Source organism: Haplochromis burtoni, unplaced genomic scaffold, assembly GCF_018398535.1.
Source record: "Haplochromis burtoni strain Fernald_Lab_line unplaced genomic scaffold, NCSU_Asbu1 Contig_68, whole genome shotgun sequence".
In the NCBI taxonomy this organism is placed as follows: domain Eukaryota; kingdom Metazoa; phylum Chordata; class Actinopteri; order Cichliformes; family Cichlidae; genus Haplochromis; species Haplochromis burtoni.
In genome coordinates this window covers 226,181-248,184 of record NW_024582429.1, presented here as the reverse complement: position 1 = coordinate 248,184, position 22,004 = coordinate 226,181, and the positions used below count along the sequence as shown (strand labels likewise).

At 39.3% G+C, this 22,004-nt stretch overlaps 1 protein-coding gene across 2 annotated transcripts; it reads left to right on the top strand.

The window, feature by feature from the left end:
• Positions 1-1,742: 1,742 nt before the first annotated feature.
• On the top strand, positions 1,743-21,997 carry grap2a (GRB2 related adaptor protein 2a). 2 transcript variants are annotated; one of them, XM_005924206.2, is made up of 8 exons: positions 1,743-2,185; positions 9,206-9,340; positions 9,419-9,510; positions 10,510-10,629; positions 15,337-15,532; positions 19,403-19,492; positions 19,755-19,871; positions 21,423-21,997. In XM_005924206.2, the coding sequence occupies exons 2-8, from the start codon at positions 9,263-9,265 to the stop codon at positions 21,600-21,602; spliced, it is 873 nt and encodes a 290-aa protein (XP_005924268.1). In that variant the 5' UTR covers positions 1,743-2,185; positions 9,206-9,262; the 3' UTR covers positions 21,603-21,997. The 2 variants fall into 2 exon arrangements, with proteins under 2 accessions (XP_005924268.1, XP_042077421.1); XM_042221487.1 differs by lacking the exon at positions 19,755-19,871.
• Positions 21,998-22,004: the final 7 nt, after the last annotated feature.

Genomic DNA, 22,004 nt, shown 5'->3' with positions numbered 1-22,004 from the left:
GTAGGTTTGCAAGGTACATTTATCATCTGAATATTCTTGAGTGTGTTGTACCTGCAGGACATTGAATAAGATATTAGCATATATCATTTGTATGACTGTTATGTGGTATTTTAAGTGCAAAACGTGATGCTGAACTGAAATTAAAACTGTATTTTTTTAATGTTTTATTCCAAAATATGTGAAAAATCACTTAATAACATAGTCAAGACATCACTAACATGGTAACCACAGGCACAGTTATCCACCCACTTGCTGTTATTTGTGACTGGCAGCCAATCGGAAGAAAGACAGCTTAAAGAGGGGAGGATCATTTTGAGTTGTGAATCATGCAGAGTAGAAAACAAAGGCTGGAGGTCCATTTTGATTTCTAGTGTTTTCTGTGTCTACTTATGTAGAAGAGCCGCGCAGCCAGTTTGTTCAAAAATTTAAATATCTTAGTGTAAGTGACAAATAATGCTGCCTGCTGAGTGGTTGACTGCACTAATAACTTCTTTTCCAGTTATGCTCACTTCTACCTTTAAAAACTAACATGGCAACAGTCAAGACATTGACGCTGAGTCTTTAAAATGTAAAGTCCAGAAGGAAGTGGATGACAGCTCTTTAGTTTAAACCCTAAATGTCAGCTCAGCATCTTTCTAGGGATCATATGATGGCCCAGCATTTATAGAGAAGTTTCACTCTCATTGTAAACTCATAGATATTTAGTTTCTGTTCCCGACCATTCCCTTTATCCAATTTTCAAACTTTGAAAAAGAAAAAGCATGATGAAGAAATTATCAAACCAGTGAGTGATGTCCTGATTTCAGGTTAAGTAATTTAATTTAATTGGGTTGCTAAAAACTAGGGTTCACTTAAGATGCTTGCATATTAGAAGAGATTCATCACAAGATATTTGGCCACTTGGCGAAATAACCGCTGGTGAGACAAAGTGGGTTTGACCTGAGATAGATTTTTCTGTATTTGCAGTTGAGTGACTGAAGTGACTCTCAGTGAGAGTGAAGAGTACCTGTGATTGACGTATAACCTGGTAGTAAATACATTAAAGGGTTACCTTGGCAACTGGAGCCTTCTTTAAAATGTAAATGTGTGGTATGTTTCATAAGTTTGTGTAGTTTATGTAGGTGCTCAAAAAACATAAATGCATACAAACTTTTAAAATAAATAAATAATTGATCCAAATCTTAATGATGCCAAGATTTTCACTGGGAATTTGTGACAGAAGAATAACAGCAAGAGTGAAAGGGAAGGTTTAGAAGAGTTGAAGATGTTAATATTTTCAGTGGGAATGATCAGAAATTAGAACATCAGAGGGACAGCTCAGGTCGGACAGTTTGGAGGCAACTTTGGAGGTTTGGACATGTACACAGGAGGGTAGCGGATATCCTGGATTTTTAAGCTGGAGCTGTTAGACAGGAGGGAAAAGAGAAGACAACAGAGAAGATTCACTGATGTAATTCAATTCAATTTTATTGATACAGCGCCAAATCACAACAGCAGTCGCCTCAAGACTCTTTATATTGTAAATTAAACCCTACAATAATACATACAGAGAAAACCCCAATAATCATATGAGCCCCCTATTAGCAAGCACTTTGGCGAAAGTGGAAGGAAAAAGTCCGTTTTAACAGGAAGAAACCTCCGGCAGAACCAGGCTCAGGGAGGGGCGGGGCCATCTGCTGCGACTGGTTGGGGTGAGAGAAGGAAAACGGGGGACGTGGTGAAGGAGGCAGATGATCTGCTGTGATAACTACTAAATACTACTACTACTACTACTACTACTAATAATAATAGTAACAATAGCTCATTGGTTTAATGTTGGGCTCTAATAAATAATAAAAAACCACACAGAGAGAAGACACGGCGGAACCCGTGGCTTTTATTTTGATAAGGTGGACTGAAGTTGGAGGGAAGGCGTCGCTCTTGGTGCAGCTGCAGCAGCAGAGCCAAGACCGCAGACTGCAGACGAACGCTGAGCGTGTTTATCTTCCGTCCTCAGTCGACTTCATTCACTCTACTGACCCGTCGGGGAAACTTCATTCAGCACAGAAACAGGACTTTAATAAGATTTTTCCTGCATTTAATAAAAGTTTAAAATATGCTGCTGCGCTCAAACTGCGCAGGGAGAAGCGGGCAGGCTTAGAATAAACTCGTCTAAAGTTTGAGTCGACTCCAGAGGGGAGGAAAGGTAAGCCGAACCACAATAAATATCAGAAATATTCAAAGAAAAAGCTGTTTGTTAAAAAGACTCAGGTCAGCTCCTGCTCACTGCTCTTCCTCTTTTTCTCAGTTTCTCACTTCTCCATCTCTCATGTTAGTCGCTGAAAAGCAAAATGTGTCTCTTTTAATTTAATATAGATAGATTCCCGCAAATAAAACCCAACAGCTCGTTCTTTCAGCCTTTTAAATTCAGTTGAATTCATTAATTAAGGCTGAACTCCACTTGAGGCTCTGACATCTTCTGGTTATTCGTCAGTGCCAGTAAACTCATGGCAGATCTTCACGCCTGAAGTAAGAATTTCTCGCATTTTCTGCCTGTTTCTCAGATCTATTTGAATCGGATTGTTTGTTCCCCATTTTGCATGCTTAGAGTACCCCCAGCTTTGGGGAAGTGGTTATAAAAGCTATTGTTGGTGAGAAAAAGATAGGGCCTGCGTGTACTTAGTTCATAACTGACATTAATTCATCAGACTTGTGAACAGCTGCTTCTGTGGCTGCAGTTGGGTCAGACCTCATGTTAGAGGCCTGTTCCATCTCCTCTAATCGAGCTGTGGTGGTCACATCCTCCTCTGCAAACACTGCATGAAGCCTGTGTTGAAAGAATGAGCATCAGGAGCCACTTTCTATTTGACAAATAGACTAAAAGTGGAATAAATTCTGTTTCTTCAATTGTGGAATGTGAATCCAACAGAACATCCAGATGAAAAATGAAAGGAACAGTTGTTAATTCAGTTATATATGCTGCTATATATAATAATTTTATTTTATTATATTTTATTATATTTTCTTCTACTGTACCATGCTGCTGAGTGACTGCTGCTCGTCAAACACATTTCATTGCAATGTTGACCCTGTGCTAACTTGCATATGACAAATAAAACTGAAACTGAACTGCTTTTTACTATTGGGTCATAAAAGTGGCGTCAGGTGTATTAGGCAATTTTGCATCATGTTCTGCTTTTAAGAAAGCTATTAAAATTCTCATTTTTTAAGTATTAGTTGCTAATTCATCAAAGGAAAACACAGAGGCCCTTTGAAAAGTTAAAAACGGTTAAACAACAAACGTATGAAGCGTTGACAAATGAGAACATTTATAGAGAAGTTGTAATGTAATCACAGTGTTTACAGCTAATTAAACTTCCATAAACTTGATGATGTTTTTTTTCCCCAAATCATTGATCCACCAGTCCAACCTTATCCTGTTCCCATTCTGACAATCATACCTCAACTTTGGGTGTCTGCTGATGACAGTTACCATCTGATAGCAGGGTTACATTAATGAGCTGTAGTCCTCACTGGAAACGGGGCTAATATAAAACCGATTTTAGCTCAGTGTGAGTGCTTAGTGAATTTAAATGGTTTTAAATGGTCATGCTAGTTTGGCCTGTCCTTGCTCTCAGTGCCGCTGCGAGAGCACACGGAGTGGAGCAGACAGAGATAACTAAGGTGAAATCATGTCAATCTAGTTATTTTACTGGAAGTGCAATAAAAGTTTCCCAGCGAGCGAAAAATAGTGACTCAGGTCTTTTGTGGTTACGTTTGCGTGTTTGGCAAACATACAAAAAAGGCGGCGTCACGAGCGTGAAGCACCTTGTTACCTGTTAGCTTCCTCAGAGCTTTGTTTTGACGTATGAATGATCCAGCTTACCCAGTCAGTACTGGATTAGTATCAAAGCTGCATCCCCAATTTAGACAGCCCAGAGGTGCCACTTTGGACTGGGAAATTTCACATTTACATTTTATTTATTTTCTAATTTATTTTGAATTTTACTCAAAAGCTTCAGATAAATGCTGCGCCACGTGGAGACTAAAATTTAAGCAGTTCAGCTAAAGAGTTTAATCTAAATACGTATATGAATTTTGATGTAAAACATTCATTTATTTAATATAAAAAGCAAAAGAAAGTGACACAAAACAGCTTTTTTGATGTTTTTTTTAGTTTTGCCTCCTAAAAATGATGAAAAAAAGACTAAAAGCGAGCTTAAATGAACAACTGCTTATACATCTGATGCATCCTGTTACAGGGAACGTATTCCTGGGTTAGCTAATAATGCTTCTACACTAGATTTAGTGAACGATTTTAATATTGTTGTGTCTGGTTTTACTTGGAGTTTTCCCATTCTGCAGTCCTCTTTGCTTTAACTACCAGTAACGATTGTGCGCTGTGTGCTCTTTCTCTACATGTCTACATATTGAACTCCTTAATATCCACTGGTGCATATGTTGCGTTAACAAATTCATGTTTTACATTTTGACCCCTTTGAAACACTGATCATGATGTGCGACAGTTTTAAAAATGCGTAAATTGTACTTTAGTGGCATTTTCTGTAAGTAAAAAGGATTTCTGAGCAGCATGTAATTTCTCCCAAGTCATTTTTATTTACGGGGCACACAACAAGCAATGCTGAGGAAAACCATTATAAATATGAATCAATCTCCCACGTACCTTAAAGGTCCGAAAGTGGCGTTGACCCAACATCTACGTCTGAGAAGCTTAAAGCAGCAAATTTCTGCCCTAAAATTTTAGATTATAAAAATGATTTTGTTTGTTTTCCTCGTTACTGAAGATGATTGTGATGACAGTACCCATCAGGATACCTGACAGATCAAAAGCCAGTGATATATTTACCATCCCAGCAAAGTTAAAGCTTTACTTTTTGAAACTTTTAATTCAGAGAAAGATGTCAGTGACTTCTGCACTGCTGGTGAAATCTAAGAAGTTTCAGAGCACCGGTGTGAACTCTTGCATTTGCAAGGGTCGCTGCACAGAGGCAGTTTATGATGCAGGTGCATCAACATGAGAAAGACGCTTCTGAAAGTTGCAGTTGGTTGCTAGTACCACTGAACAAATGCGTGCAGCCTTCTGTTTGCTTTTAGTACTTGGTGGATATGCTGAAAAGGACACTAATTAAGTTCTAAACTAATTCAGGTCAGCAATCGAGTGTTATTTTTAAGCACAACATGCTGGGATTTATCCAGTTTAAGCCTCAGATATGGAAACATTTAATGCTTGTGGCAGCTGGAGTTACTGAGTTTGAGGCTCTGAAATGCTTCTGTTTTCCCTCTTTAGTACTAAATAATGTGAATTTTTGGCAAAACATGGCATTTGAAACATTTTTAGGCCACATAAATTCAGACTAATTGAGAAAATAATCCGCAGATGAATCAGTCTCGTAAACCATGACCAAACTGGATACAGCAGAGACGACAACTTTGATGGTCTAAATAAAAGAGTACAGAAATGCTTTTAAGGCATATTTGAAACTGTACTAGCAAACTCTAACCACAAAGCCCTGGCTGCATACTGGTCAGTGTTTCAGCTGTGCAGCACATAACAAGGGGGTTTCCTGAAGCTGCAGCCTGCTTTAAAAACAGCTTGAATTGCACCTGTTATTTATTTTTAATGGACAGTTAGTTTGATTAACTAAAATGAGCCTTCATTAACTTTAATCTTAACTCACCTGGTTTATTCTGTTTAAAAATCCTTTTAACCATTCATATTAAAAAAATATTATTATTTTGTCCAAAATCAGCACGTCAGGTTCACTAAAGCAGTCCTGATTGCCACACCGTCGGTGTTGTTCCGAATATTTCATTAAAACATATACAAAAATCTGTTTAAGTAGGCAGCATCAAGCTTGTATTTGCAGCAGGAACTACAGAGCAGCAGAGGTACAGTGTTTATATTTATGTGTCCACTTTTTGCTGTTTTTTTAGCCACTTTAAATATTTACCCAATACCATTAATAAAAGAGAAATCTTTCAACTTCAGTCTAAGGAGCTTGGAAAGAAAGCGAGTGGACTTGATTAAGTTGAAGATGTTTCACCGCTCGTCTGATCTGTGGCTGTGATCAGCTGTCAATCCAAAGGTTTCAACTATTTGTCTGTGAGTTTTACCCATCGCAACTCTTTACTTATTACTGAAAGAAGAGTTTTTCAACTGGTAATTCACAATTTTTAGCAGTTTCAGCTGACAACCTTTGGTTACTGTTGTGTAATCTAAACCCGCACTGATACTGAATACACAATGAGATAGAATAGATTTTAGTTTACTGTTTGCACATTACTGCTTATTCATTACATAGTTTGAATGATTGTGTTGTAGCTACCATTGCAAGATTTAATCTGTTGTTTTTATCCAAATCTTTCAAGGATTGGTCCATAACCTTAAGCTCATCATTTCAGGTCTAAATCTGTGACTTTTTGTTGATGGATGTCAGCTGTTTACCCATATCTTTAAAGGACTTCATCTTATATTTCATAGCTTTTAGTTAACCATTTCAATCATTAAAATGGGTTTTGCAGTTTTTACTGCTATCCTCGCAGTTATTTGTCTTTTTCAATTGGCATTTAAGCAGCAAGGCTTGCAAAGATGACTTGTGAGTTGTGACGTAATAAGCTGAGGCTTTTAATCTAAAACAATTCAGATATTTTATAAAAAAGAAATCAATAACAGGGTCTTTAAAATGATGAAAACTAAACAAGGCATTAACTGAACTAACAGACCTGATACAACAACACATGAGAAGAAGTTTAGGGTACTTTTCCATCACTTGCAACTCTTCCTCTTATCTCCTCCCAAGGGTCTGAGAGAGAGGAAGAAGTGCGAGAACAGACGAGCCGAAGCTGCCAACTGAGAAATCCTTTGACTTTCAGCTAGTGACACCTTTAATGTTGCTTGTGACATAAATTAATTCCACAAAACTTGTTTTCTTTTCGGATCAAGTAAACCTACAAATAAAATCATACACCGGTACCAGTTCTCTTTTTTTCTGCACTCTTGTTGATTTCAATCATCATTTGCCATTTTTTAAAATCTGGGTTATTCGTGCATTCGTTTTATCTGTTGCTATGATTAATTATGCTGTTTCTTTTCTCATACTGTCGTTATCTGATCCACATTATCAAGACTGTGTGACGCATGCGATTCATGTGAAAAATAATCAAAAATTAAGATGCGGCTTTGTGTGACATCACAGCACTTTGTAGCTCAACAAATGTTTTACTGTTACTTTTTCAGTTACATTGTAACGGTTTGCATATTCTGTTACGTGCATACATCACTGAGAAATGTGTCACGTGACTCCTCAGCTACCACCCAAGTACAGGACCCCCGCCTCCCTTGTTTCACAATTTCCACGTCTAACCGTTATGTGTTGTGTAATAAAACTATTATAATATGACGCTGTGCGCTGTGCTCTGCGATACGACTAATTAAATATTCAATATTTTAACTGTTAATCTGTGATTTATATTTAGCTGTTAATATGTCATTTTTAATGCAACACAATTCAACTGTTAATTCATGACTTTAACCAAATGTTTGTATAGTGTCCTTGGATTTTTGAAAGGTGCTATACGAATCTGTTATTATCCTTCTTATTACCATCCCGTGTTTTGAATTAACTGATGAATCTGTCTGATTAATTCAGCAGTTAATCCCTGATTTTTACTGGGATGCTTTAGCTGTTCCATGACGTTCTGTTGAGTAAATCAACTGCTAATCTGGGATTTTGATATGGCTAATTAAGATGTTAAGCCCTGTTTAGTTTTTGTCTAATTCATATATTAATCATAACTTTTAGGTAAATAATTCAGCTTTTAATCCTGGATTGTTATCTGACTATTTTGGCTGTTAATCCTTGACTTCAAAATAACTAATTCAGCATTCAATCCAACAATTGTACTTTTTAAAAATTCCTTACTTTAGGTACACTTTTTCGTCACTTTTAGCTGACTACTTAACATGTTAATTCCTGTTTTTTATCAGCCAAATGTAGTTGGCAGTCTTTGGCTTTCATTGGATTACTTTAGCTGTTAATCCAAGGATTTACAATGATTAATCTAGTAAACTTTAAACTGTTTATTCACTGTTTTAACTACACCTTTTTGTGTGTTGCTTCAGGTTACCTAGCTCCTATATATTGGCTTTTACATACTTCCCTGGCACCTGCAAAAGTACCGCTGGCCTGGGATAACTAGTCTAATTAACAGGAACTAAAGTTTTTTACATCTGAATTTGAGTCAGTTTTCAGACATCTGTTCATTATTAAAGATAAAAACCATTATAAGGGTTAAAGTTTATTTTAAGTCTGTGTGTGGTTTAACAGGTGGCATTTGTTTGCTAGGTTAATATCAGCATCGGGTGTTATGCAGCTCTGTGTCTCTTGTCAGAACTGTGTAAGGTTGCAAAGTGCTCTACAGCTGCAACGATAGAGCCAGCTTTTTCACGAAAGCTTACCACATCCTTCACTTTGTAACCACAAACAAGTGAAGGTTTTATTCACGTTGGTGGGAAAATAAAATAACCAGCTGTGATGATAACTGCTGTCATGGGATTCAGATCCTTAACATTAGATCCACGTTTTAGAGCTCCTTCGTTGGAGAATTGCATTTTCTCGAATACTGCGTCGACCCCTGTCTTCTCATCCTTTCTGTATACGTTTAAATAAACTGCAGGGAATGGAGAAGTGGCGTCTGTGTCTCTCCATAATGTAAAAATGGACGACAAATGAAGTTTTCCAGTTCCTGTTTACTCCTTGCATGTCATTCCCTTGTCCTTCCTTTCCATGTCCTATAAATTACGAGCTGTGTATAAGTATACCAGAGCCCAAGATGGTGATTTCAAATGTCTCATAAGAAATATTGAGTTCATTAGCACAAAAGGCTAAAAATGCCTCGGCACTACAAGACTGAATGGTTGGTTCCAGGCAGAGGGTGCACACTGAAACCTATTAGAAAATAAAATACGCATCATTAGAGTTTCTGTTGTAGTCCAAACATAAGTATATGGTGATGGAAGCATAATAACTAACATTTACATTTACAACAGCTTGAGCTCTTGTGGCTTCCGACAGACACAAACCACACTATCAGTTTAAATAAAATGCTGTTGTCTGGTTTGCATGTTCAAGTTTCACTGCTGTCAGCTGTATTTTTACAACCTGTAAATCATAACTTGTGTTGGTGTTTGTCTTCATCCCTGCAGAAAAAGCCCTTTGCCACTTCTCCTTCACGTTCTTCTAAACCTCCCTGAAACTTCTCAATGGAAGCCTCAGGAAAGTATGACTTTATCGCAACAGAGGACGAGGAGCTCAGCTTCAGAAAGGGTGATTTACTAAAGGTCAGTATATGATTAGATAATGAAGGCATGTTTTCCATTTCCTCCAGCTTGACACGTTTTGTTTTTGCTTTTGAACAGATTATAAACGTTGAAGGTGATTGGTGTAAGGCGGAGATGAATGGACGGGAAGGATTTGTACCACATAACTACATCGATTTCCAGATTCCGGGGTAAGAGAGGGACCTACAGCCTTGAACTACAAACAGATATCTTTTGAAAATCCAATGGATGTGTAAAAATCATTTCTTTGTGGGGGTCTTGAACTGAGGCGTGAGCTGCAAATTGACTCACGATGCCAATGCTTTTACCCTTTGAGTGGAAAATCTTCAGTGTGTGCGCACTGACACGAAACAACAGAGGCGGAGCGAGGGGCCTGGTGGAAAAGAAGTGAAAATACGGTTAAAATCAGTGTCGAGAAACACAAATTAATTCAGTTAAGTTTCATAATTTTTGCACAAACTGCTGTGAGAGCTTGTAGTAGGGTTAGACTTGGGTTCACATCAACTCTTGTATGAAATGTTTGGCTTAACCCAGGGAAATTTATTCTTACAGGATAGTTTAGGCCAAACGGCGTGTAAAAGACTGCTGTAGCTCAGGTGGTAGAGCAGGTCATCGGAAGGTTGGTGGTTCAATTCCTGGCTTCCCCTAGTCTGCATGCCAAATATCCTTGGGCAAGATACTAACCCCAAATTGCTCTCCGATGCATCCATCGGAGTATGAATGTGTGTGAATGTTAGCTATGAAGCACTTAGAAAAATGTGCTTGTGCGAATGGGTGAATGCACAAGTTGTGTAAAGCGCTTTGAGTGCTCAGATGAGTAGAAAAGCGCTATATAAGAACCAGTCCATTTACCATTTGAAAGGTTTTGTTGTTTGTGAAACTATGGCTGATTGGCTAAAACAGAGCATAACTCTAACTCGGGCAAACATAAAAAAGCAGCAGTATAAACAAACCAAAAGATTTAGGCAATTTTAGCTTTTTTTATTGTTGTGAGTGAGACATTGAGCCTCAGTGGGATTACAGGTATGAATAAAGGGTAAATAAAAACGACTAAAGCAACATTGGTTCATTCTTGGTTTTAAACTTTTGTAACGATTCCTGGCCGCTTTGTGCACGAGTGTGAGTGACTTAATTTAGATAACCAGCAGCATTGTGGCCTCTGTGTGCAGGTGGTTTAAAGAGGACGCCAGTCGCAGTGCTGCAGAGGACATACTCAAGTCCAAAACTGTCGGGGAGTTTCTGATCCGAGGGTGCCAAACCTCCCTGGGGGATTTCTCCATTTCTGTCAAGTGAGTAAAGCAATGGGAAGTCTTAAAGTTTGGCTCACAGCTATATTTATGCTGAAGCTAAATGCGTACTTTAGCGTGCCTACGTGCTGATGTTCAGCATGTTTAACTATGCTTAGTCAACATCTGGTTTGACAGTTAAAGGGGAAGTAAATTATAGAATATTACCGAGTCACTTATTCTGTTTGTTCAGCTCTTTGACAGCATGCTAGGCATATTAGCACGTCAGCGGCTTCAACCAGCATCAAACTGGATATCCGTTCTTTTAGTTCATAAAACAGTAAAGAAATATTTTTACATTTGTTTCGCATATAGACCAGACGGGGCTAGATCCAGATCCAGAACCAAATGGTGTTGTTTTTCAAGAACTCATCACATAACCTGATGTTTTACCTTCTTTTTCTTTAAAAATGTAAACTGAACGTCTTTGAATTTGGATAAAATGAGACAATCGAAAACATCACTTTGGATTTCTGATTACCTTTCTGCTCTTCTTTGACATTTACTTGATTTTTAATGATTAATTCAAGAAAAAATTACTAGTTGCACCATGTAATGTGTTATAAAAATTGTGCTATAAAAACCAATCACAAAGTTTTTCATTTGGCTCAGCGGTGAAAGTCTGCTGGTGTCTCGTATTGACCGGTTTTATGAGTCATGTAAACGAAGGGAAGATGCTAAAGTTTCGTTTATGTTATGTTTCTACCAAGCGGCGGGCTCCAAGTGAGAGTCAATCTCCCAATACTGTTAAATAATAACTTAACAGCACACCTTCTAAATACGGTCTAAGAAACTAACATTGTAAAAACCGTAACTCAAAATAATATGTCCAGAAACCTGTGGGTGATGATGCTGTCTATTTTATTAATAGTCTATGGTTTCAAGCTAAACTTCCAGCTCTGTGTGCTGTTTGAGTGTCACGTGAATGGACAGTGGTAGAGACCAGTTTCACTCTCATTCAAAAATGCCGAATCTTGGGTTTCAGTTGAAACCAAACTTCCTTTTTCCAACTTTGGTAACTAATAAACACCAAGATTTTGCAATGGATGGCACCAGCCACAACACCGAGGGTTTATTTGACCACACTGTCATTAAAAACAGATGCGTATTCACTGTGTAAAGAAGATTTATACTTCGGATCTTAAAGTGTTACAGCGACTCCGTTAACCTATCCCACAACCCCCACTGCTCCTGGTAACCATTTTGGTTTGAACCATAACCGGCTATACACTTTCAAAACCGTCTCTTTGGTCCAACTACAGTTCCCATGAAACAGGCCAATCGGATTAATATAAAAGTACGTTATATCTGCATTATTTCTCCCAGCCAGCAGAGGGAGACTCGTCTGTTTGCGAAAAGACGAGCTAATGAAAAAAATAACCATACTTGTCACTTGAACTGTAACTCCAGTGAACATGGTTCATGGTCTCAGTTGCTAGTTTCAGGTCTTATTTAATACTTAAGTCTTATTTCAATACAATATGAGGTTAATTTTGTAGCTTAACCTCATAAATCAGAATAACACACACAAATAAAACAGAGTATCCTTTAGAGCTGTGCTTTATGTGCATCCAACATAGACATAGCACCACAAGTGTCAAAATGAAATAAATACATAAACAAACAGTTAATTAAAAGTGTAATTAATTAATTGTGGATTTATTTAGTCAAAATCCCATTCACTGTGGTTAATAAGGTACTGCATGCTGTGCTGCATGAATTTATTTATCTTTAACCGCAGCACCAAAGTCAGTGGGCGGGACTAAAGCTGCTCTAGTCAAAGCCTTGCTTTGCTTTTGGTCAGTGTTTGTTTCATACTAAGTATAAAGAGTTTGAGTTTTCATGCTTGCTCGTTCCTGCGTGACAAGTACAGTCAGGACTGGAGGACAGCTCAGAGTGAGACGGCAGGTTGATAACATCTGACACTTGGCGACACTTGTGCACAGCTTCACTGAGTACTTTACCGCCTTTTTACGCCTCAGCCATAAAAGCCTGATGGGGTATTGTCGTCACCCTGCTGGGTGGGCGGGTAGCCAGCTAGGCGACATGGACACCAGAGTTTGTGAATGCGATAACTGGAGATTAAAGCGACTGATACCATCGGTGTATCTACTGAAAACCTGAGTTCGAATCTCAGTGACCTCGACCCCAAGGTGAGAGGTCAGAGGGAAAGTTTTCTGAAAATGTAAACACAGTTGATATTTGGATTAAGAATTAATTTAATTAATTCATTATGTATTTAAAACATTTTTTATTTACAGTTTTAATGAAATAATATTTTGGTGATGTATTTACTTGTTTCATTTTGGCACTTTTGAGGCTGCACAGTTATTCATGTGAGGCTGCTGTATAGTTTTTCCAGCATAAAATGACACACAAAATCTATGTACTTCGTTTATGTCAGGGGCGAGGAACTCCAGGCCTCGAGGGCCGGTGTCCTGCAGGTTTTAGACGCATCTTTGATTCAACACAGCTAATTTTAAATAGCTAAGCTACCTCCTCAACAGGTCTTGAAGTTCTCCAGAGGCCTGATAAGTAACTAATCATCTGATAAAGGTGTGTTGACCCAGGGTGAGATCTAAAACCTGCAGGACACTGGCACTTGAGGCCTGGAGTTGGACACCCCTGGTCTGTGCACTCTGTAGACCAAAAAAAACAGTCAAGAAAATCATCAAATTGACATTTAGATTGTTTGAATTATTTTAATGTGCTTGTGCTTAAGAAAATAATTAGGTCGTTTTTAAACTGGAAGTGTGATAACATCTACTAAAAGATCAGATAGAGTTCCCTAATATTTTGGCGTTGCAGTGTCACGCCCTCTGAGCTCTTTCCTCCTTCGCTGGAGGTTCTTATTTTTTGTCACCAAAGGCAGCTGCAGAATAAACAAGCGAGGCAGAGGTGAAGTCAGTTTATCCTCTCGTGTCCGCTGACTGTCAGACCACCAGCGCAGATGATTCCTTTTAGCGCTCTGATTACAGGATCCGCCGGGACAGTTTGAAAGACTGTCGTGCCGTATGTTATTTATAACACCCGTGCAAAATATCTCCAGTCCTAAATGGTTTCAAGACTCGTGTATTTTAATTTTTCAGTAACCAGTAACAGGTGCTGTCTTTTAGTATGTCCATGGGTTTTTAATGTATACAGTTGTGGTCAGAGGTTTACGTACACTCGTGCTCTGGCATCAATGTCTTGGTGATTTGGGGCTTTTAATGATTTCTTTGAACTGTTCGTTTTCCAGGTTGGAATAACTGTACCGGAAACATCTTTATTAACTGTAATAAATGTGATTTGGGTGCACAAGTTTAAGTTTATTGTTGATTTTCTCCAATCCACACAGACTCAAAAGTATACTTACAGGGACATTCAGCCACACTAATGTTTGGTTTAATCTCATTTAGCAAGTTGCACCTCGACCAGACTCTTTTCGTAGCTTCTGGCATAATTATTTCTGGATATTCGACCATTGTTCTTCGAAGAATTGAAAGAGTTTCTTCAAATTTGTTCCAAAACCAGTTTAAATGTGTGTCTGGGATCATTGTTCTCTTGGAGCACTCAATCTTGCCCACGTTTTAACTGTATAGTAGTTAAGTTCATTATTACATCCATGTTGTGCAATGTACCATTGGCATTAAATTAGCACCAGAGCATGATGCTAACACCACCGTGCCTCAGCTTTAGTCATCCAAACATAATTTGGAAAGAAACTGAAGTTTAGGGGACTTCAGCTGTAGATCTCTGTATGACCTCTGTATAGTTGGGTGGTAGTTTTACACTATAAATTAGCTGCTTCCTGGGTGTTGGCTGAATTTTTGTTGTCATTTGCTCGAAGCAACACATCACAAGCACTGTACATACAGTACCGTATGATTCATAGTGGTGAAAACGCTGGTCACACTTTAAATAAATAATATCCACACTTCAAGTGCTCTTAGGCCTGTTATGTGCCTTGAGTAGATTTACTTTTTTTACACTATATAAATTGACCCAGTTATGTGCTGAGGGAGTTTTTGTTTGATGTTGTAGTTTTGTGCATCGACCAGCAGAGGACAATCCAGATAAGGAGAGAGGAACCAGTGGGATGAAGGAAACAGGGAGTCGTCTGTTATGTAGATGTTCTTGCGCACTCCCTTTAGAAAAGAATGAGAAGCAGAAAAAAACCTCAAGAAATTAAACAAATTTCAACTCCTTCTTTCAGGGCACTGTTTTATAAGAGCTTCTGACCAGGATTAGTACATCAAGGTTTTCTCTCTATAATAAAGGGCCACGAAAGACTCTGTTTACTCAATTTTATTTCAGTTAACATCATTTACACAATCACACATTTGTTTCAATTTGGAAGTCTGATATGATCAAGGAGAGACCTTTCAGCCTTTGTCTCTAATCCAGTTTTAAGACCTGATTTACTTCAGTTTGGTCTTTGCTGCATATAAATCTGGACAGAAGTAGATGTGATGGATGCGATTCGTCAAATTAGTGTAAAAGTATAGCCAGACTGAAGCTGTATGAGGGGCGAAAAACTGATGTTTTAATGGATTGGCTTTATATAGCGCTTTTCAAGGCACTCAAAGCGCTTTACAAAGCGGTTAGTTCTGACCCTGAAATGTTATCCACATAGTGTTGTGTAATTAAAAATGACCTTTTGATATTTAGTAGTTATTTAGTCTGTGGGCCATGGATAGTAAAGATGTAATCTTTATCTCTTCTCCTCAGACATGAGAATGACGTCCAGCACTTCAGGGTGATGAGGGACAACAAAGGCCAGTACTTCCTGTGGCAGGAGAAGTTCACCTCCCTCAACAAGCTGGTGGAGTTCTACAAAACCAACACCATCTCTAAAAGCAGGGTGATTTACCTCAACGATGGCAGCCTCAACGACAGCAAAGGGTTCCCCTCCCCATCCCAGCCGGTAACGCCTCGAGCATATCTACAGAAATCAAAACCTGATTATAAATTTTACATTTTGCAGCAAACATACAGTAATGTGTCACACAGAGATAATGGGATAAATGATGTGACAGTTTCTGTGGTATTGCAGAAGGTCAAACCACATTTCAGGTGTCAGGCAAAAAGATGACGTGTTAAATTTCAGTGTAATGAGAATTTTTTTTCTAGTCATACTGAGAACATTTTTAACAAAGACTATTTGAAGCCAGCTCTGCAAAATCAGGGAAAATTAGTCTTTAATAGACTGAAAACATGACTGATAACTGATAAAACCGATAACCCATGATGATGATCTAAATGCCAAACACTCCAACGATGACATTTTCCAAAAGAACATTTTTACATGTTGATTGCAGAGAAGCTTTTGAACTCTTCTATTAAACCTCTTGACCTTTAGAAGAACTCCTGGTGAAGTCCTGGTGCCGGATGGGCAAGGATAACCTAGCATGCTTTTGTTTTTCGATGGTAGGATAAGCTGGAAAAGCCTAAAAACAAAACTGTGCAGACAGAACTCTACACACATGGGTCCCCAACGGGCTTCAAATCATAGACTGTGTATAAACATGATGACACATGAAGGTTACAGAGCTGACATTTAGAAATCTCAGCGTTAGTGTGCTGGATGCGGTCATACTCGTTTTTTTGGAGCCAGAGGTTTCTATATTTGGACATATGAGTTTGTTATGCTAGCAAATTGGACTCAGAGGTACCTGCTAATTGTGTTAAGGCTAATAAAATGTGAGCTAATTGTGCTAAGGCTAATAAAATGTGAGCTAATTGTGCTAAGGCTAATAAAATATGAGCTAATTGTGCTAAGGCTAACAAAAAATATGAGCTAATTGTGCTAAGGCAAATAAAATATGAGAATTTCTCTTGTCCTAACTGAGCCTCACATTATTTCCTGTAGAAATGTTCCAAAAGGCACCGACACCATACTGTAGCTCGACAGCTATAGCTAATTTTAAACACTAACTACCTTTGAATGCACAGTTGAAATTATCCACAAAGACCAAAACTGTTTTATTGACCACTCTGTAAAATGTTTATTTCTTCTAAAGCTGGACTTGTTGACATGGGACTCTATGGGGACCCACATTTGGAGGCAGCCTTAACTGGCCATTAGAGGAATTGCAGTTTTCATGCACAGACTTCATAGTTGCGCTCTAGAATTTGCTGCTTTGGTTCAAGCCTCTTCGTAACCACTTAAGCCACTGTGTTAGGGGTGAAACTGAGACTGAATCAGAGATATAAATGTGCTCAGTTTCACAATGCCTCCCTCCCTATTATTAATAGAGGCCTGTTAATGTTGAAGAGATGCTGTAAAAGTGAGGCACCTGAATGTGAACGAACATGCGAGGAGGATTATCTGAAGCCACTGAAAAAAGCAGAATGATCACTTTATCACTAAAGCTAAGCTGTAGGAAAGCTGTAATGTTTTAAGCCTGTTCAGGCAGAGAACGAGCAGGAAATACATGAAAATAATAGAGTATGTTTTTAGTTTATGATTAACTGATAAAAAGCAGAACTGTGACCAGTTGCCCCCCTTGACTGATCATGTAAAAGAGTGTGAAGAGGAAATGAAAGCTAAGAAGGTGGTTTAATGTGAGCACATCAAAGTGATGGAGGGAAACTGTAAAAATCCTGAGAAACTAAAAGCGCCACGCAAACGTCTACGTGTCTTATTCGAGTCTTTGAATTCTGCGTCTTTCTGTTGGTAGAGTTTTTTTTTATTAAATACGAAAATATGTGGACATACACATTTCCGAGTCCTGGGTTGGACGCCGTCAAAAATTTCGCTCCATGTTGACATGATAGCATCACACAGCTGCTGCACATTTGTCAGCTGTGCATCCATGATGCAAATCTTTAGTTCCATCACATCCCAAAGGTGCTCGATTAGACTGAGATCTGTCGACTGTGGACGTCATCTGAGCACAGTGAACCACTTTGAGATGACTTGAGCTTTAGTGCGTTACCCTGCAGGAAGCAGCCATCAGAAGACGGGTAGGCTGTGGTCACAAAGGGATGGACAGGGTCAGCAAAATACTCAAGAGGACTGTGGTGTTTAAACAATGCTCAGTTGGTACCAAGGGGCCCAAAAGTGTGCCATAAAAATTATCATCACCACCAGTCTGAACCATTGATACGAGGCAGGATGGATCCATGCTTTCAGGTTTGACCCTACCATCAGGATATTGCAGCAGAAATCAGAACTCATTCGACCGGGCACAGTTTTTCTTTAAGTGTCAAATGTTGGTGAGCCCATGTAAATCGTAGCCTTAGTTTCGTGTTTTTGGCTGACAGCAGCGGCGTGCAGTGATGTGGTCTTCTGCAGCTAAATCCCAACTGTTTCAAGGTTTGCAGTGTTTTGCATTCAGAGATGCTTTTCTGCATAAATTTGTTATGAGTGGTGATTTTAATTGCTGTTGTCTTTCTGTCAGCTTGAATCAGTCTGGTCATTCCTCTCTGACCTCTGACATAAACAAACTATATTCTGATGCTCTGTTTGAACCTCAGCAGGTTGTCTACATGCACTTGTTGCCATGTGATTGGCTCATTAGATATTTTTCAATTCAATTTTATTTATATAGCGCCAAATCACACCAAAAGTCGCCTCAAGGCGCTTCATAGATACAGAGAAAAACCCAACAGAGATTAATAACAGATATGATTCAATGCAGAGAGGTCTATTAACACATAGTAAGTGAGAAAGGTGACTGGAAAGAAAAAACTCAGTGCATCATGGGAATCCCCCCGGCAGCCTATGTCTATTGCAGCATAACTAAGGGAGGATTCAGGGTCACCTGGTCCAGCCCTAACTATATGCTTTAGCAAAAAGGAAAGTTTGAAACCTAATCTTAAAAGTAGAGATAGTGTCTGTCTCCCGAATCCAAACTGGAAGCTGGTTCCACAGAAGAGGGGCCTGAAAACTGAAGGCTCTGCCTCCCATTCTACTTTTAAATACTCTAGGAACAACAAGTAGGCCTGCAGAGCGAGAGCGAAGTGCTCTAATAGGGTGATATGGTACTACAAGGTCATTAAGATAAGATGGGGCCTGATTATTTAAGACCTTGTATGTGAGGAGCAGGATTTGGAATTCAATTCTGGATTTAACAGGAAGCCAATGAAGGGAAGCCAAAACAGGAGAAATCTGCTCTATTTGTGTTATAAAGCAGTTAAGGAAGTTTATCTAATAAAGAATGATAAATTTTGGACAAAAATTACACATTACGCATACAACAACACTTGCCTCAGGGCAAGTGTTGTTGTATGTGCACAACAACAGTTGCCCTGAGGCAAGTGTTGTTGTGATTTGGTGCCATATAAATAAAAGTGAATTGAGTTGAACTGAAAGGGAAACCAAAAAATGTTAGCTGGATGTTAGTTTAACCTTTGGTAATAAGTTCTTCATTGATCAGCCACTCACGTCTACACTGAAAGCTCAGTAATGTTGGGTCCTACGATGAAGGAAACCGATGAGATCAATACATTTTGGGATACTTTTGAGAATGTAATGCACTTGTTTGTGTTTTACTTTGAAAACAATCACATTTGAAAGCAGCTCATGGTAAAACTGGGCGTTCTGGTTGTAAGAACTTGTTAATTTGTTTTTATGATGTTCCATGAAGGTATAAAGATGCACTTTTCTGCTTCAGTCTATTTTAGGAGCTTAAACGCAGACCCATATTACATTACCTGCGGTTGTTCTTGTTTTGAAGTCTCTTTCACTGTAAAAATCAATCATGCATAAGATGAAAAAAGTTAGATTTCTGAACATAAATAGAAATAAAAACGGCATCTTATCTTCTTCCTGTCGGCTTCCTTCCTGCAGGTGAAGAGGGGGAGTTTGCCTGAGCAACGTACAACACCAGCTTTCAATACGGCTCCACGCCGATCTTCAGACCAGAGTACCAGCTCGATGGTATGAGCTACAGCTTTTCTTCCTCTCAGCTCTGAAGTCTCTGATAGCAAATAACGTGCAAAGGTTTTAGCCACAAAGATAACAATAGGTTCAGAACTTTAAACCAAGTGCAGGAAACAGAAAAGCAAAATCTAATTTGCCTTTAAAGAGTCAAGACCAAGCTATTTTAGGCGGGGGTGGTCGTAACGTTTTGGCTCATTGTTCTGTGTTGTACAATAAGCAAAAGCAGGAACGTAACGTGTGTGTTGCTCTCTGCTTTAAGGGCAGAAGACCCGAGCTGGAGGCGCGAGCGCATACGATCGGCCACACAGGAAGAAACAGTCCTTCTACTTCGGCTCAGCCTCTGAGACGCACCTCTGAAACCTTGCCTCTGCCTCAGGTCAGCCCCGCCACGCTTTGATGCTTACTGGCTGTGGTAAACACAGGAAACTGTAGACCAGCTAACATCATGTTGATACACTGCGTTCAGCCGGGTGACATCAGCGTTTATTCTAACTCTTCAAATAAGACAACATGAAACGAACTAGATCACAGCTTTAAGATTTTAATAAAAATAATGACTGTTAGGAACACATATCTCAGTACTCGGAATAAATGGTGACAAATATAAACAGTTGTGTGAAAAACTGAGCTTGCAGAGCAGCAGCGACTTGAATTGTTGTTTTCTGTATAACTTGATCGGTCTCTCACATCGCTGCGGAGAAAATTAAGCCCACTCGTCTTTACAGAGTTGCTTCAGTTCATTGAGGTTTGCAGGCATTCATTTATGCACAGCTTCTCCTGTAAGGTTGCACCACATTTCAGTCAGGGGGAGTTCTGGACTTTGACTGGGCCGTTGCAGCACCTTGGTTCTTCTCTTTCAGCTATTCACACAGCCGTGTCATTGCGTGACTCAGTTTGAGCCAAGCTTTAGCTATCAGGCAGCATCACATTTGACTTGAGGATACTTTGGTGTTCAGAGGAGATGTTTGTGCCGATAACGTGTTTGGTTTTGTGCATCATGGTCAAACATCTCCACTTTAGCCTTATCTGTACAATGGATGTCTTGTTGTTTGTTCAAATGTAACTTTGCAAACTTAAGCCATGGTGCCATGAAAAGTCTTTCTTCTGGCATCCCTTCCAAACAATCCACACTTGTTCAGTCTTTTTCTAATTGTGCTGTTGTGAACTTTGACCTTTAATATGCTAATTGATACATGTAAAGTCTAAGATGTAGCCTCTTGGGCTTTTAGCTGTTTCTCTGAGCACTGCTGACCTCAGGGGGAAGTCCGTGCACGCACCTGCATATTTCAGACCAGCAGCCAAAATCTCTGCTTTCTTTGAAGTGTTGTGCTTCGCCAATGATCAGTAAATCAGGAGCGTTTGATTAGCCGCTCCTGGCAGCCACTTACCCCCTTAAATCCTGTGCAGTCGTTGTGAATGTACTCTGCTTTGTCCTGAGAAAATGTTCTTTTTCAGAACTGCCTTTACACAGAAGTGAAAAACACGTTTAAGCTCTTTTAAAAACTGCAGTCAAATCAATTTACACCCACTCAAAGTGTCGCAGTCTGAAGCCACACTTTGCTTATTTTTGAATAACAAACTTTGAGTATCGGTATCAGGATATATCATAGTTTCAATAAACTGCACTGTCGGTATCAGGATATATCATAGTTTCAATAAACTGCACTGTCTGAGATGTAGAGGAACAGAAACAGAAGTATTTGGCAGTCTGGATGTTTGATCTGTTTTCTGGTAATTCAGTGGAAAACGTTTTTAAAAAGTGCATTTTGGGTAAACTTTAAAGGCTCATGTCACTGTATGGGATGTGTGGCTGCTAAAGACAAGTTACAGAATATGACTTTTTAGCTAATGTTAAAATGCAGAAGTCACAAAAAGCAGTCCAGTAAAGGACGTCAGGTATTGATCACTGTTTGGTTTCCACCTGCAGAGACCATCCACGCTGCAGGTCAGGGCACTCTACAAATTCACCGCAGAGGAAGACGACGAGCTCGAATTTTCCGCCGGCGACATCATCGACGTGCTGGATAACTCCGATGCGTCGTGGTGGAAAGGCAGGCTGAGAGGATCGACTGGGCTGTTTCCCGCAAACTACACAGAGCAGCTGTAAGGAAACGCCACAGGCGATGATTTTAAAACGCCTGCGTGCGTTCAGACTCGATCTGCGGCTGCGTCAGCTCTTGATGGGTTTCTGAACGTGAACCAGCAGGCTTCTGTATGTGCTGCGTGTCAGCCTCCTACCAGAGGACTGAGGCAGTGCAGCTTTATTTACAAAGGAGCAGAGACACCTGCAGGAACTTCCTACAGCTCCCACACGTTCACCTGGCACACAGGAAATGCTGCAAATGATGCCTGAGGATGTTGTTTGTATCATGACGTGTCAGTAAGCATGTTGTCTGAATGCTTGCTGGCCAGGCTGCTGATGAATGGACTGTCTGCTCACTTTTGACACATTTTTATCAAAAAATGTTATTGACTTTTTAAATAAACTTTTTTTTATCACCACCTTCAT

What these genes read in the sequence shown, in the direction of transcription:
- grap2a (XM_005924206.2), top strand. Translation starts at nt 9,263, where the DNA reads ATGGAAGCCTCAGGAAAGTATGACTTTATCGCAACAGAGGACGAGGAG. An exon ending in GAAAGGGTGATTTACTAAAG is followed by an intron (nt 9,341 to 9,418) that starts GTCAGTATATGA and finishes GCTTTTGAACAG; the next exon opens with ATTATAAACGTTGAAGGTGA. An exon ending in ATCGATTTCCAGATTCCGGG is followed by an intron (nt 9,511 to 10,509) that starts GTAAGAGAGGGA and finishes CTCTGTGTGCAG; the next exon opens with GTGGTTTAAAGAGGACGCCA.